This window comes from Patiria miniata, unplaced genomic scaffold (assembly GCF_015706575.1).
Source record: "Patiria miniata isolate m_02_andy unplaced genomic scaffold, ASM1570657v1 HiC_scaffold_10, whole genome shotgun sequence".
NCBI classification, from domain to species: Eukaryota; Metazoa; Echinodermata; class Asteroidea; order Valvatida; family Asterinidae; genus Patiria; species Patiria miniata.
In genome coordinates this window covers 4,219,912-4,235,320 of record NW_024037048.1, presented here as the reverse complement: position 1 = coordinate 4,235,320, position 15,409 = coordinate 4,219,912, and the positions used below count along the sequence as shown (strand labels likewise).

Genomic DNA, 15,409 nt, shown 5'->3' with positions numbered 1-15,409 from the left:
TCCAAGTTTGCGCGCACGTCACTGTGACGTCACAAAAGCTCAAATGTGGGATTTGGATCTAAAGCGTGTGCAAGGCTTGATTTTTGGCCAAGTGCCAACATGGCCACGCGGGGTAGAATCACCCCCTAATTTCCACCTCCCCCACCGTTATTGCTGCGCGCCTACTTTTAGCCTTTTCAGACTGATTTCATTTTGATAACTTTTTTTCTCAGAAAAATCGGATCCCCCACGCACATATAAAAGTTTGGACTTGTTGATGCCTTTTCACACGGGAAATAAGAAACGTTGATTGTTAAGTCGATGGAGATCAAACCTAATTAACTTATTGCTACCATGACACTCTACACTGGCAAAGAATGCATTATACAAATAACCAAACGTAGTCTGTTAGGGTTACAGACCAGTAAATAAACTTCCATAGACCCCAATGGTAAATGCTCCCACTTCAGAAATTCGGGAAAAATACTCACAACTCTCCAAGGTTTCGAGACACACATCTAATTAAAGCTTATTTCATCATCTTTCATTTTCTTTTCAGTTTTTTGGGGGTCAACTGATGACTTTTAGGAGTTATTTCCATCCGAAGATGATCACCCCTGAAAATAGTCCTGAAGCCCATCGCCATTTTGAAAAACGATGCCTACACTCCATTGCAAAATAGAGCGCTTTAAGGGCCCCAATTTCATCCAAATTGAACGGAACTACAAGCTCACAGTCCTGTGCACGGCTTCCACCCATATTTTTTACAAACCGAAATAATCGAATGTAGTTATGCAACTCTCATCATTCACACTTACAGCAGTGTGTACACGGGTCGACTGTAAATTGTTTATTTTCTACCCCGGGGTAGAACCACTCAACCCTGGTCCCAACCATGGTTGGAATTAACCTGCGTATAGCGCCGGACCCGTGTAGAAGCAGTGTTGGATTCTTGCTGGCGTGAAATGGGTTGCAGAAATTTCTGTGTTGGATCCTGGTCCAACATGGGGATTTTAGCCAATAGGGACCATTCGGGGTATTTGCGCGGCTCAGAAAAATTCACTCGTTAAATCGTCAGTTTGTGTGGTTATTTTATCGGGCACATTACTGGCAATGTGCATGTCACATCACAAAATTGAGATATAGGTGTGTGGGCCTTGTAAAATTATCCAACGCAATGGTGATTTAATATTAAAGCCACTACATGTATTTCCAAGCCACACTGGTCCCTAGTGTGGAAGGCCCTCAAGAGCCTAAGTGCTGCCTGCTAATCAGAAATTTGTCTAGATACGTAATTCTGTGTTTATTGTAAATATTCTAAAGCACTTGTCATCATTTTTTTTGTGAAGTTCATGAAGAAGTGCACAAGGCGTTACTGTCTTAAAACTGAAACAGCAGTTCATGTTGGTTTCTATGTTGAAACAGTGCCATACACTGATGTAGGTTAGTCTAAACGTTGTTTTTCTTTTGTAGGGGGGGGGGGGTGCTGGGGAAATTGATGACATTTCATCATTTTTCACTAGGAGGCAAATTTCCTATATCTCCGTGCACTAAATTTGGCTCTTTGTGAAAAATGACGATTGGTGATTTTGTGGAGATGACCAAAATAAGGCTTTCCGGTTATTTGTGTTTAACTTAGTTTAACAGTTGATAGTGTGATCATGGACTATGCCAACCAAAAAGTACAATACATGTAGTGAATTTTACACCAGGTTTGTACAATCAAGCTGTGTTGTAAAATTAAGTGGTTACATAATCGTTTATGAATAAAAAGATTGTTCCGTGCCTTTCTTAAATGGATGTTTCTTTTGTTTGAATTACCCATGGAGTTGATTCCTGATAAACAAATTATCTTCGATCAAAGATGAGTTGAGGGGTGAAGATGAATTTTTTTAGTGATGTTACTCGTCCTTTTGCCATCTGCGGATCCTTGAATATCAACAATGAGCAAATTCGGGCAAGGACTATTTGTCGACTAGTGGACGTAATTTACGCCTGTGCACTAATAGCAACGTGCGAACGTCTCGAGTCAAATGCTGGTCAAAATGTCATCACAAAATTACTGGGTCCTGGCTCCCTGCTGTACGTAGTGCGTGTGGTTCCAAATAGCCGATAGTGAACCAACATCGAACTATGGTTAACCATTGGTCAACAATAGGATTGTAGGTCAACTCGCCCCCTGGCTCGCCCCTTACCGACTTGTCCCCTGACCGACTTGCCCCTTTACTTGCCCCCTGACCGACTCGCCCCTTACCGACTCGCCCCCTGACTGACTCGCCCCCTGACCGTCTCGACCCTGTACAAACTCGGCCCCTGACCGACTCGCCCCCTAGCCGACTTGTCCCCTCGCCAACTCCCGTCCTAGCTGACTGCCCCCCCCCCCCGACCGACTCGCCCCCTGGATAATTATTTACATTCAGCAGCCATCTTAAAAATGGAGGGGAATACATTATCGGGGACGAAATTAAAGTATCGATATAGGGAATTCGTGTGATACAAGTGTTAAAATGACCGGGAAAACCTATACATGACCTAAAAACACTTTTAAATCTTTAACGGAAATAACGACAGGCAAAAGAGAAACCCAAAATAACAACACATTGTTAGGGCTGAAAATTAACTAAAATGATGAAAACTGAGGGCCTATTTACAAAATATCATTGAAACACGGTGGCGGTACCAGCCGCGCGCCAGCACGGCCTGCGATGTTGACCGTCTGCTGCGCGCACTGCCCCTGGGGGACTCCGCGGAAAATCACGCTGCGCTATATCGATCAGTGCCAAATGTCACACTATCAACCTATATTTCTGACTTGTTAAACTGTTTCCAACTCACATTGTTTATAAAGGATCTCTGGTTTCTTGTATTTGTTCCGGAAATCCTTTGAAATGTTTAAATAATTCGGCTTCATAGTTTAAAAAAAAAAACCATAAAAAATTCGAAGAAACCCCCCCCCCCGCCCCGCCCCCGCCAGTTGCGTGAAAGGGTGGTTTTGCTGTAAGGCAATGGAGGACATTATAATTTTGAAGTAAATGTCACAACTTGAAAAAAAAAGACCAGAAAACACAATTTTTCGTTCTGGCATGATTTATTTGTCAATTCTCATTTGCCATTAAAGGGAAAATACAACATTTGCAAACATCAAAAAATAAAACTACCAAATCATTTTAAAATACCTTGCTGGACTGTTAGTGAATGACAGTGTAAAGCATCCTGTAAAATCATGGCACCTGGTATACTGTCATTTTCAAGAAAAGTGGTATTTTTGTATCAATTTCCAACGCTGGTCGGCCGACCAGCGTTGGAAAAAACTGGCTTTTTTTTTCAAATACTGGCCCCAATTGACCATCGCACTTGTTTGCAATCGATTACACACCTATGAACGGGTACAAGCCAGCTAGACTGGTTCCCTGACCTTACAATTCCCCAATGTATGTAAACTGCTCTGTTTCTTCTTATATGGAGTCAGGGAACCAGACTACAGGAAAATGATTGTTTTTCTTGGTTTTTATAGCATTTTCGAACCCAAAACCTCAAAAAAGTTAGTGTAACTATATTTGCTATATATTTCCAACCCCCCAATTCCATCCATTTCTGAAAATTACAGCAAAAGCAAATGATGTATATTCCCTTTAATGTACAGAATAAGCCAGCTTGATGTCACATATTGTTTCATTCTGTGCTATGTATCAGCGTTCTAGAGTTTCATAGTGTCATAAAAGAATGTGATAGATACCCGGGAGTACCAATATCTATAAGCATCAGTAATATTCTGATAGTACTAACCAACACCATTTATTATAAAAACCAAATACATTATGCTGGAAAGAAGAATGCAGAGGATTTCTTTTTGCTGTGAAAAAAAATTGCATCAAAGCTAAAGTTAGGATTGAACTTGTGTTACATACCTATTTATATGAATGACAATGTGTATGTATTTCCATTATTTGTCTTCAAACTGACTACATGCATACCTGAGGTCAATGGTTGTGTTAGTAACTGATGTTACTGCAATTATTCAAACTGTGATTTCAAAATTAAGCTACCTTCACTCGTGAAAAAAAGTGGTCCATCGTAAAATATAAAAAAATAAGGGATCCATAGGATATGACTCAATTAATAGAGAATGAAATTGAATGAAGAAAAATCAGCGCATGTCATGTTTGGACTGAAAATAAGACCAGAACTCCGGACTTGAAAAAGGTGACGTCATTGCGGGTGTCAAAGGTCAACCTCGTATTGGAGCTCGAAAGCTATGTTAACGAGGTTGTTAGGACACCCACAAAAACTAACACTTGAACAAACGGAGTACTGGTCTTAACCCTCACCTCTATAAGTGTGTGAAAACAAAATATATTCAAATCGGAGGATTTGAATATGAAGCAAAATTGAACTGATGGTTTGTTTTCAAGATTTTTAGATCAGTTTTTTTTAATACCATATTTGAGTGAGCCACATCTCAGATAATAATTAACAGAATAAATGGTTGTCAAAAATCGCACAGAAACAGTAAACTTTAGCAGTACTCTCTTTGGATCAGTTGAACAGCAAATCTGTGGTTCAATAAGCAGATATTTTCATATTTCAGATATTTTTCAAGTTTAAAAGCTTATTATTTTTACCAAAATACAGCGTACTGGAACGTTAGCAGCGCATGATAATTATAGTCTTAATCATGTTCTCAATGTTCTTACAACTGATCCAAATGACCAAACAGATCTACAGAGAAAAATAATCACTGTCTGGTGACTATTCTGTACGCAAGTGGCCGCAGTGATTTCTCAATGTCTTGCTGCTGGAAACTAGACAAAATGGTTACATCGTGATAAAGTTCTCTGGTGTGTAAGGGCCAATAACAAAGCAATTCTCATCGGCAACTGAGCGACAACTAAATGCAAGAAACACTAGGAGGAATGGAGAACTTTAGCTGTCAAAGAATACCTCAGAGTATTGTAGGGAATGACATTTTTGTTCTGTCCTTTTCTTGCCTGGAACAATTTGCCTGTGAATTCCTTCGTGTGAAACACGGCCCTAACGCCGCGTCCAAATCGGTTGTTTTAGACTACGGTTTGCATACTTCCAGCCTTCCACTACTCATGATCATGTACTGCTCTGTAATCGTAGTCTAAAACATCCGATTAGGACGCGGCCGGTCTTCTCTACTCTTTCTGTGCGATTTCGGATTTGATAAACTAACAAAGACGGCAACGCATTTTAGGAGAAGGAGATGATGGGGAAGGAGGAATAGGAGACGGGCTAGAAGGCTGCTGCTGAGCCTGCACCGTCTCCGCGATGAGATGGCAACGAAGATTAGGAGAAGGAGAGGATGAGGAAGGAGGAATAGGAGACGGGCTGGAAGGCTGTTGCTCAGCCTGCATCATCTCCGAGATGAAATCGTCTAGTTTCCCCGAGATGGCATCCAGTGTTGGGCGAGCATCAGAACTTCGTCTCATGCAGAACTCGCCTAGCAGACGGAGACCGTGGGGGATGTTTGCGTCACTGGCTACATCCACGAAGAGATTGCCGAGACTGTAGATGTCGGACTTCTCGGTGAATGTGTCTCTGCCTTCCAGAATCTCGGGGGCACACTGGAAGTCAATGTGTGAGAAAGTAAAATGACTTTAGTCTAAGCTTTTACATCGGGCAAGAATAACATTGCTCAATTGATTAGAATGCAGACTGCAATAATCTATTGTGTTGTTCTTTGCACTTCATATTCAGCTGCACAAAATTATATATTTTTTGTTTTAAAACTGAAGTAAAGAAATCTTAATCTCAGTAGTTTAAAAGTTGGGAAAGGAAGGAGAAAGCATCCAAGAAATGGACTGGGTTTAAAAGATGATGGCGTGTTAATTCTCTTGGTTTCGTTCGTACCTGCTTGGCAAGTTCGTAGAGCTTCTTCTGTTGCTCATCATCAAGGATCGTGACTGGGCCTGGATTCGAAATCTGCAGGGCGTTTCCCAGGTCGATGATCTTGCCGCGCCAAGCCACATCAGAGCCTGGTGGATTGGGACACACCATAGCATTGCCGCAGTGTAGGTCGCAGTGAAGCCAGCCAGCAGTATGCAAAGCCTTGAGTCCCTTCGTGACATCACGGCAGACGTGTAGCCACTCTAACGCGTTCAAGAGATCGTCGTGCAGCGCCTTGCGGAAGTCGTAAGCCGTGTTTCTGCCAACACCGCCTACGAGCTCTTGGGCGTAAGAGCAGTAGTCGATGACTCCTACAAATTTGGGGAAGAAGAGACAGTTTCTCACCGCATGCATGGCTGCCACCTCGTGCTGCAAGAAAGAGAAGTTTTTAACCAGCACCTTGACAGCAAGGAGGGTGTTGTCTCCTTTATGACGCATCAGTAGGACTCCACCACAAGAACCCGACCCAAGCGCCACTTCTTTTCCGTTGTCAGACATAATGAACTCCAACTCGCTAGGATCGATTGAGGGATAGGCTGTGAGTTCTGGTAGTCCTTCCTGAGGACTTTGTGTTACTTGAGGGTTCGTAGAAGAAGCATTAGCTGTGCTTGATGTGTTATCAGTTGTAGCCGCATCCTTCAATGACGAATTCTTCGAGATTTTCCGTTGTGGCGAATGGTAATTTTCTTCAAATGATGCCTTGTTGACAACTTTTCCTAATGAAGCTGAAGTGGGAGTCTTATTAGAAAGTTTTGGCAGTAAAGACACTGGACTTCCAGATGGTCGATCTGAGTCGCTCTTCTCAGTCTTTTGGGGTTTTCTTGGAGTTTCTTCCATTTCTGTTTGGGCATACACTATGTATTTCTGTGCATTTATAGATGAAGTATATTCTGCGCCATTTTCAGAAGCGGCCTCTGCGAGACTTAAGATGTCCTTCTGAGCATGGGACGCTGCTCTTGATGCGTCATTCGAAGATGACTTCTTCGAGATTGTGGGTAGATGTGCACATGGGGATGCCTTGTTGACAACATCCCATGGTTTACTTTCAGTAGACATCATCTCAGAGAGCTTTGAAATTGAAGACTCTGGACATTCAGCTGGCGTTACCTCTTCTTGATCTGAGTCGCTCTTTTCAACTTTTTCTTTGTGTTCCTTCAAAGTAGTTTCGAACTTTGTCTTTGCAGTTATGGATGCAGACGATTCGGAATCTTTTGAAGATGCTACCTCTCTAGAACTCCAGGCGTCCTTCGGGAACTGTGGTGTTGCATTTGATGTTCTTCTGTCCCCCTCGATTTCCGAGTCTTTCTTGACAGGATTTGCAGGAGAGGCTAATTGCAAACTCTCAATACTCGACTCTTCGTCCTTCGTCGATAATGAGATGATTTGGTTCAATTGACGCATTATGTCTTTGGCTTTTGCGGCGTTGGCATGAATTTCCTGTTGGAAAAAACATACAGACCATTTAAAATATTTCAAAATTTCGAAATATTTTTTAATAGTTTATTCTGACCATTCCTAAAATAATCTCAGACCCGGTCCTTCCTCAGGTTCCAAGAAATCATGAGGTTTAAAATCACTTCGCAGAAGTAATGAGTATCGACTTACCCAAGCCTCCTTTCTTGTGAACGGTGTCTTGTAGTTGGAAGCAAGTTGCATCCGTCGCATCACATCCCTTCGCTCAATACAACTTAGCACAACCGTCAGCCAATGAGCAAAGTCCTCCGGATAAGATGTTTTTAAAGCAAATGCCGGGGCTATCTTGAGCTGCAAAGCCAACCAAAACAACGAAAACTGAAACGATTACTTCAAACATGCACCATGGAGACAACGTAAGATTTATATGGAGTTAATTAAGCAATAGGAAAGAAAGATTAAGAGGTCAAACTCAACTCTGAAAAACTTTAAAGTATGGATGATGTACGATGTTTATTATACTCACAGCGAGTCGCTGCTGACGAAGCGGTGGTAATTTTGTAAACCTTTGTCTGCTTTTGTCTGCAATTGTCTCCTCATCAAAAGAGTCAACATCCACATCAGCTTCTGAATTTGGCATTGCCCATGAAGACTGTGGATAAAGGGGGACGGGATATTCTAAATGTTCGCCAGAACAATGAAACATTTCCTTACTGCCAGGACTTACAATTTTAACATCGAGATATAAATTAAAGGAAGTCAACGTGAGTATTTATTTTATCAAATTCGTAACTTCCAGGTAGATGTAGCGAGTTAATATTGTGATGGGACACTGACAACGCTTACATCGCTCATAGATGATACCGATGAGCTTTCTCCATCAACATTGTAGATGAAGTCTTCAACATCCGTCTCTGATCCTACATTCTGAGACGGAGAGGAATTCCTGGATGTGGAGGAGACAGATTGATGAGATGGAGATGGAGACACTGGAATTGAGATCGATTCCCAACCACCACCATGGTCTCCACTTTCTCTTCCCTCTTCGTGAGGCTTGCCATCACCACGTGAGATCGACGTCAGAGGATCTGCATTAGGGATTGCTACTTCCTCATCTGATGATATCTTATCCCGCATCTTTGCTCCTTGCCTCTGAGATGGAAATGAAGGCAAGTTGCAAACCGAGGAATTGCGAAAGGAAGCATTCCTAGGAGTTGAAGCTGGGAGTGACCCGTCACCGTAGTTGGCGACGAGGCTCGTAACCTCCTTCTGCTTCTGTGATGTGATCAGATTGTCACTTCTTGGAGCAGGGTGGGAGCTTGACTGGAGACGGTCCCAGTCAAATTGAGGTGTTCCTGGGATCGGGAGGGGCTGGTTGCTGTACGAGGCTGGTCTTGTTGCCATGGCAGCGCTGCATTGCCGATGATGCATCTTTATACTTAATGCTGGAGAATAAAGCAATTGGCCAGTAGGACACATTTGTTTCCTATAAGGAATGTTTTCTTTTTCTAATTGTAAACATTTCAAAGAATTGTTCAGGGTAATGTTATTTTTCACAATGGCTTTTCATTTTGAAATTCAAAGGTCCAAGAACATGAATTACAAGCAATGCACCTGCCATAAATCAACTGGACAATTTTTTTATTATTAATAATTCAGATGATGATGTTGTTACAGACAAACCATGCATTTTGCCAGATAGATATAACTTACCATCTCCTCCAAATCCCTTCGCTTCTCGATTCTTCATCAGAGCGCTGGTGTGGCTCTGGTGACCTGGGTCACTGTGGTCTTCTTTGAGTGACCTAGATCGGTTGACTTGACCTGGGTCACTGTGGTCTTCTTTGAGTGGCATAGGTCGACTGACTTGACCTGGGTCACTGTGGTCTTCTTTGAGTGACCTCGGTCGACTGACTTGACCTGGGTCACTGTGGTCTTCTTTCAGTGACCTAGGTTGACTGACTTGACCTGGGTCACTGTGGTCTTCTTTGAGTGACCTCGGTCGACTGACTTGACCTGGGTCACTGTGGTCTTCTTTCAGTGACCTAGGTTGACTGACTTGACCTGGGTCACTGTGGTCTTCTTTGAGTGACCTGGGTCGGTTGACTTGACCTGGGTCACTGTGGTCTTCTTCGAGTGACCTAGGTCGGCTGACTTGACCTTCCGATTGCCCTTGTGGTGTAACGAAAGGCTGAACGGTGGTCTTGGTCCCACGACTCCGAGGAGCAAAGAGAGATCGAAGTCTCGTTTTCCACGTTCGCTTGGACCTTAGGGAAGAAAGTTATATAGGTGGCGGTCATTTCTTATTATGGATGATACGCAAAGGCACGACCCTGTCTGCCTGTTTCTTTTCCTGCATTCCGATCCCTTTGAATTGAGATGCTCGAAGTCTAATGAGAAGCAATTTAACGAAGAGAGGTTGACAAACTTGTTATCTAACAACAACCATCTCACTGACTGACGATCCGATTTCGGCCCACGGACATAAATTCAGACAGTCAGCCCACCTGACAGCACACACAATTTCCATGAGACACACATGTGGAGAGGGGATAATCATGAGTAAGCAATGCAACAATGTTGGGACTTGATGAAAATATGCCACCTTTAACTTAATGGCAAAGCAACAGGCCAGTAACAGTCTACTTTCGGTGCTGTAATGCATTATTGTCAAACATATTGTTGTGGAACATTTCCCTACAGAAAATGATGACATTCACCTTGATGTTGTCGGGACAAATGCCTGTCCTACGACGACAGACGGCGGCCTGTCAATGTCGTCTTCTGGGTGACTCGAGCTCGTCCTGTCGCTGGTGATGTTCGCCAGCTTACGGGACTGCCCGGCTACGACCAAGTTGCCTGATCTCTGGGTGGTATTGGAGATTTGCGAAGAGGCATTGAACATGGCGTAGCTGCGGGCCGAGTCACTGGGGCAGGGTGGGCGTGCCTCTGACGTCAACAAGAGACCGTCGATGTTCAGAGGTCGAACCTTGTTGCGTTGAGGAAGACGCCGAAGGGGGGAAAGCCTCCTGAGTTGTGGAAATAAATTTGTGTTTGTTTCCGGCAAACCTGAACTGTTTAACACTTTGCGAAATGAGGAGTGTTTCTGCTATTTTTTTTTAGGGGGGGGGCAGATTTGAATAAGACTCACCTAGCTTGAGGGCCTTGTAAGGGTGGCTTGAGATTCCGCTCATCCTTAGCGGAATCAATCTGGCGATGGACATATCCACTTGGGGACACCCGCTGGGAGCCAGTCATGGGCTGACCGGCATTCCGTGATCTTGGGCGGGTGTCACCTCCCCGTGGATTCCCGCTCTCGACACGAGCCGAGTGCGGACACAGTCCTTGGACGGTGGCAGAACGGGGACCGCAGTTGTCGTAGCGCTGCCCGCTGCCTCCCGCCGAGGGATCCGAGTTGCACGCCTTTCTGAATGATCAAATTAAACAACAAGATCAAAATCGATATTCATCAGGATATTACTGATGGGTTTGTATTCCGTATGCCCAGTTTTGCAGAAGTCAGGTTTTAGGTTTTTATATGTTGGCAGCTATCAATACAAATTTTGTCTCCAATCGCTGGGCAATGTTCGTGATTAAAATATTCAGCCTCAACAGAAACATTCAAAATTCCTTCAATGCCCAATAGGTTAGCCTCTTGTTTGGGGGACTCAATTTGCGTTCGTTTCCTGCAAAACTGCAGTCAACACATTCTCCGGGCACAGTTCAAGTATCTTTTGATTTAAATTTGGACAGACAGTATCAAAGGATAAATGAAAGTTTCAGGAAACGCATGCAGACGAAGGTCAATATTGGAGTGAAGTCGTGCCCCTTCGGGGGAATGCGCTCTCTCCGTTCTAAGGCAATTTGAGAATAAATTTTGAAACTTTGAGTATAATTTAATTATTTTTGGCTCCATTTTTAATAGTATCACAACATTTTTGCAGCGGCTGAACGGTGGGGTGTGCAACCACTCATCTCCGCCACCCACCACCAGATCCGGTATATTGGATAAGGTCCACTCCAATCTTTATTATAAATGAACTAACTTAATGCGTTTGATGAAGTCGGGAATTTGCGGTAAATAGAAAAATGGTGAAGTGAAACTATGAATAGATTTCGAGGAAAAGAAACATCAACGGCAAAGAATGAAAAAAAAACCCATTAAGCGGTACGTTACATATCCAGATGAAATTAGACGGTCGACAGTATATCTTACCTAATGACAGAAGTTATCAGTGTTGTCAGCAGGTTTGTTGATTCCGCGCCAGCCATCGTGTTTCTGTGAACTTTTTTTTCTTCTAATGTAATTACAGATTTCCCCCACCTCCCACCCCCAACCCCAAAATATAAATTCCTTCAATGTTGATTGGAATTAGGGGTTGCTTTACAGTTCTCTGTTTCACATTGGGAAATGAGGACAGTTTCTCGTTGGGCTTTGTTTATTCAAATTTTTTTAGGGGGGGGGGTGGTTCAGATTTGAGTAAGACTCACCTAGCTTGAGGGCCTTGTAAGGGTGGCTTGAGATTCCGCTCATCCTTAGCGGAATCAATCTGGCGATGGACATATCCACTTGGGGACACCCACCGGGAGCCAGTCATGAGCTGACCGGCATTCCGTGATCTTGGGCGGGTGTCACCTCCCCATGGATTCTCGCTCCCGTCGACACGAGCCGTGTGCGGACACCGTCCTCGGACGGTGGCAGAACCGTAGGGACCGCAGGTGCCGTAGTGCTGCCCGCCGCCTGCCGTCATGGGATTCGAGTCACACGCCTTTCTGAATGATCAAACCCAAGAACAAAAATAATAACTTCGCAATGATCAGCAAAAGGTCTCTCGCCTTGTTTCACTTGGAAAAATATTTTCATTGAAATGCATTCAGATTGATTCTTTTTCATTGAAATGCATTTAGGTTTAAATAATGAAAGGTTTGCGGAAACACCATGTTCAAATAATTTCTCAACTAAGAGAATGGTTCTAAAAAACAGAAATTCTTTGAACAGAAAATGTTTGTATTTGTTTGTATTTAAAAGTTACTTACTTGTAACTTTCCGAAAAGGCTGCTGCGTACGCGCTTGCGTAGTTGTACATCCTGAATCGCTATATTCTCCGTCAAATCGTCACTTTTGAGCATCCGAAAACGCACCAAAGCAAAAAACCGTGTTCACTGATCGAAACACAAACACAAACTAACATAAAGTTGCCAAGACGCGGCAGATGTCGCTGATACATTCCAAGTTTGCGCGCACGTCACTGTGACGTCACAAAGGCTCAAATGTGGGATTTGGATCTAAAGAGTGTGCAAGGCTTGATTTTTGGCCAAGTGCCAACATGGCCACGCGGGGTAGAATCACCCCCTAATTTCCCCCTCCCCCATCGTTATTGCTGCGCGCCTACTTTCAGCCTCTTCAGACTGATTTCATTTTGATAACTTTTTTTCTCAGAAAAATCGGATCCCCCACGCAAATATAAAAGTTTGGACTTGTTGATGCCTTTTAACACGGGAAATAAGAAGCGTTGAATTAACACCACTGACAAACAAACACTCCTTTAGTCGATGGAGATCGACAATTAACTAATAGCAACCATGGAACTCTACTCTAGCAAAGAATGCATTATACAAATAACAAACCGGAGTCTGAGTGTTATGCGCCTACCAATTGTTTCCCCCACCCCTCCCCGGGCTACCCCACCCAAGACGTGGGGATTGTCACTTTTGAAGTGACAAAATCCGCACCCTTCGGGCAAAATTTAAGTGACAACTCCCGACCATGCCCCGACATACATGCCTGGGGCGCACTAGTGATTGCCTTTCTATGTAGTACGCCAATTTTAACAATGTAATTTGAGTGACCATAATCCCTACCCTGGGGCATGAAAAACGTGACCAAATCCCGACATCGGACCTGAGGCAGCGGGAGGGGGGGGGGGGGGGGGGGGGCGCAGCGGGAGGGGGGGGGGGAAACCATTTGATAGGCGCATTAGCAGAAAAGAATCCACTTTTGAACTTCCATAAGTTTTCACAGCGCCCTCTATAATTTCTCTCCGGTATAAGCTAAACCTATAGTACGGTGTCTTCAAAAAGACGTATTTTCCTCTATAAATAACTACTTTCCCTGATTTTGTTGTCCTACAGTTTTAAATTAATCAAGTATTTATTCTTCAAAACTTAATCTTGCACAACAATGCAAGGGTTGTAGTGTGAATATTTTACTAGTAAAACTAGCTGTGTCTCGAAAAGTTGTTTTATATTCGTTTTCTGAATTCCTGTTCATTTTTGTATTTGTCGCCTTCCATAGTTCATCGCATGGTACTTGCACACGTTGCACATACCGTTGTCATTATTATGAAAATCCGACTCCTATGAAAATCGGTCCAAATTTTCCCTATTATTGGTTAAGCCCTCGCACGTGACAAGTCACTCTCCCGGTCCATCGCTGTGAAGTCACAGCGGAGGTTTTGGGGGACTTATCGGCCGGGAGTGTATTTCGGTATGATCAGTTGATGCGGATTTACTTATATTTTCGTGCTCAGCTTCAGACAGCGCAGGGTTCCGAATAAAAGAGCTGGAAACAAATATTGTTATGAGTCGTCTAACTCGTCTTTTCAAGGTTTTTTTTTTTTGGGGGGGGGTATTCTAGTTTAGGGAGTTTTGCTTTGCATTTTGGGGTTATAATTTTTGGAAATTGATTTGTCACATAAAATTTTAAAAATCTACATGAGTGTCTTTCGCCACGCGTAGTGTGCTTGTATGGCCCTTTATACCATGTTTATACCAACGGGTCTCAAAGCGCTTTACCAATCGAGCTACCGAAGCGCTCCGGTGGGATAGGCAGTTATAAAGCAAGTAAATATTTCATGATGAAGTATGAAGTACCCAATTCATAGGCGTAGCCAGCGGGGGGGGGGGGGGGGGGGGATACTTTCTGAAGCCTGCCATTTTCCATTGAAGTAGGCCTACCCTTTTTTCACCTGCTCTTACCCCTCCAGTATTTTTGTAGAAGTGTCCTTTTTTATTAAGAAGTGCCCCTTGTGGCAGCGGCCGTTCGGGTGCTTTTTTGGTTTAATTTGACGCACATATCGCCCCGAATAGCCCCATATTGTCCGTCAGTGTGAATAACGGTGGGTTTTGAACAGCGCCTCCACCGACATATGGTACCAGCCCCCCCCCCCACCTCCCCCCTCCCAGCTTTTTTATTTTACGGAGGCCAAGTGTCCAGGGGAAAAAACGCGCTTACATTTTACCCCGGATGTGTAAAAGCCCTTTTCAACAAAATTTACCCCCAATCAAAATGACCGTGCCGCTACGCCACTGCAATTATTTGTTGACTGGTGTGATGATATGACGGATAGCCTAACGTCAGTTTCCAGATTGACTTAAGAACCACAAAGTGAAACGCAAACTGGACTAACTGCAACGCAAGCATCTGGAAACATTTCATCTGAAAGTGTCGTCGACAACTAACTGAGACAGACGTAAACTAGCTCGCAGACGATCGGCAAAGTTGTCGACGGTTCCGCGCACTGTCTGATCAGTCTACGTACGCTTGATTAACGTCTATATCAGGGGCGCATAGCAGTCACGCGTTCTTGCGGGAACTTGCCCAAACATGCGGGAATTTGCCCAAAGATGCGTGTAAACCATAGAGCATGCGAAAATCATAGAGCTATATAGCTCTATGGTGTTAATAAAAAAAAGGGAAAAGAACGCCCCCGTGTGTCGAATGAGGTCCAGCTCCCCAGCCCCTCCACTCTCGCTTTTCAAATTGCAGCCCCCCCCCCCCAAAAAGAAAATGGTTCTGGGCAGACTGGGCTGGATCCACCCTTGTCGATACAAATGATAAATATTGGCGCATTGCGTTCAAAGTAAACTCATTAAACTCCATTCAGCGACTTTCCAATCCTAGAAACTACCTTTAGTTTTACATGCATTAAAAATCATGCAAAAGGATTTTTCTTCATCAAGGAATGCAGTGTGATGTGATATCTAATTTGTTCATCAAACAGCAAACTTTCGTATTCGCTAGGGACATCGATTTGGTTTTCATACTTTTTTCCAGAATTTTATCGGTTCTATTACCCTTTTCCTGAAAACGAATACAACAATTATG

The 15,409-nt window shown here is 43.5% G+C and overlaps 1 protein-coding gene across 1 annotated transcript; it reads right to left on the bottom strand.

The window, feature by feature from the left end:
- Window positions 1–5,112: 5,112 nt before the first annotated feature.
- On the bottom strand, window positions 5,113–12,481 carry LOC119740251. Its single transcript, XM_038215507.1, has 10 exons — window positions 12,340–12,481; window positions 11,794–12,075; window positions 10,454–10,729; window positions 10,023–10,331; window positions 9,016–9,569; window positions 8,149–8,747; window positions 7,829–7,954; window positions 7,495–7,653; window positions 5,854–7,326; window positions 5,113–5,567 (listed from the first exon to the last, which is right to left on the bottom strand). Exons 1-10 carry the CDS (start codon window positions 12,387–12,389, stop codon window positions 5,172–5,174), a joined length of 4,224 nt encoding a protein of 1,407 aa, XP_038071435.1. The 5' UTR covers window positions 12,390–12,481; the 3' UTR covers window positions 5,113–5,171.
- Between the last annotated feature and the right edge of the window lie 2,928 nt (window positions 12,482–15,409).

Excerpts from the sequence above, each read along its gene's own strand:
- LOC119740251 (XM_038215507.1), bottom strand. The coding sequence starts at position 12,389 with ATGTACAACTACGCAAGCGCGTACGCAGCAGCCTTTTCGGAAAGTTAC. Across the intron at positions 8,748-9,015 it reads GAAGGGATTTGGAGGAGATG|CATTAAGTATAAAGATGCAT; the intron begins GTAAGTTATATC and ends TTTATTCTCCAG. Across the intron at positions 5,568-5,853 it reads TCTACGAACTTGCCAAGCAG|TGTGCCCCCGAGATTCTGGA; the intron begins GTACGAACGAAA and ends ATTGACTTCCAG.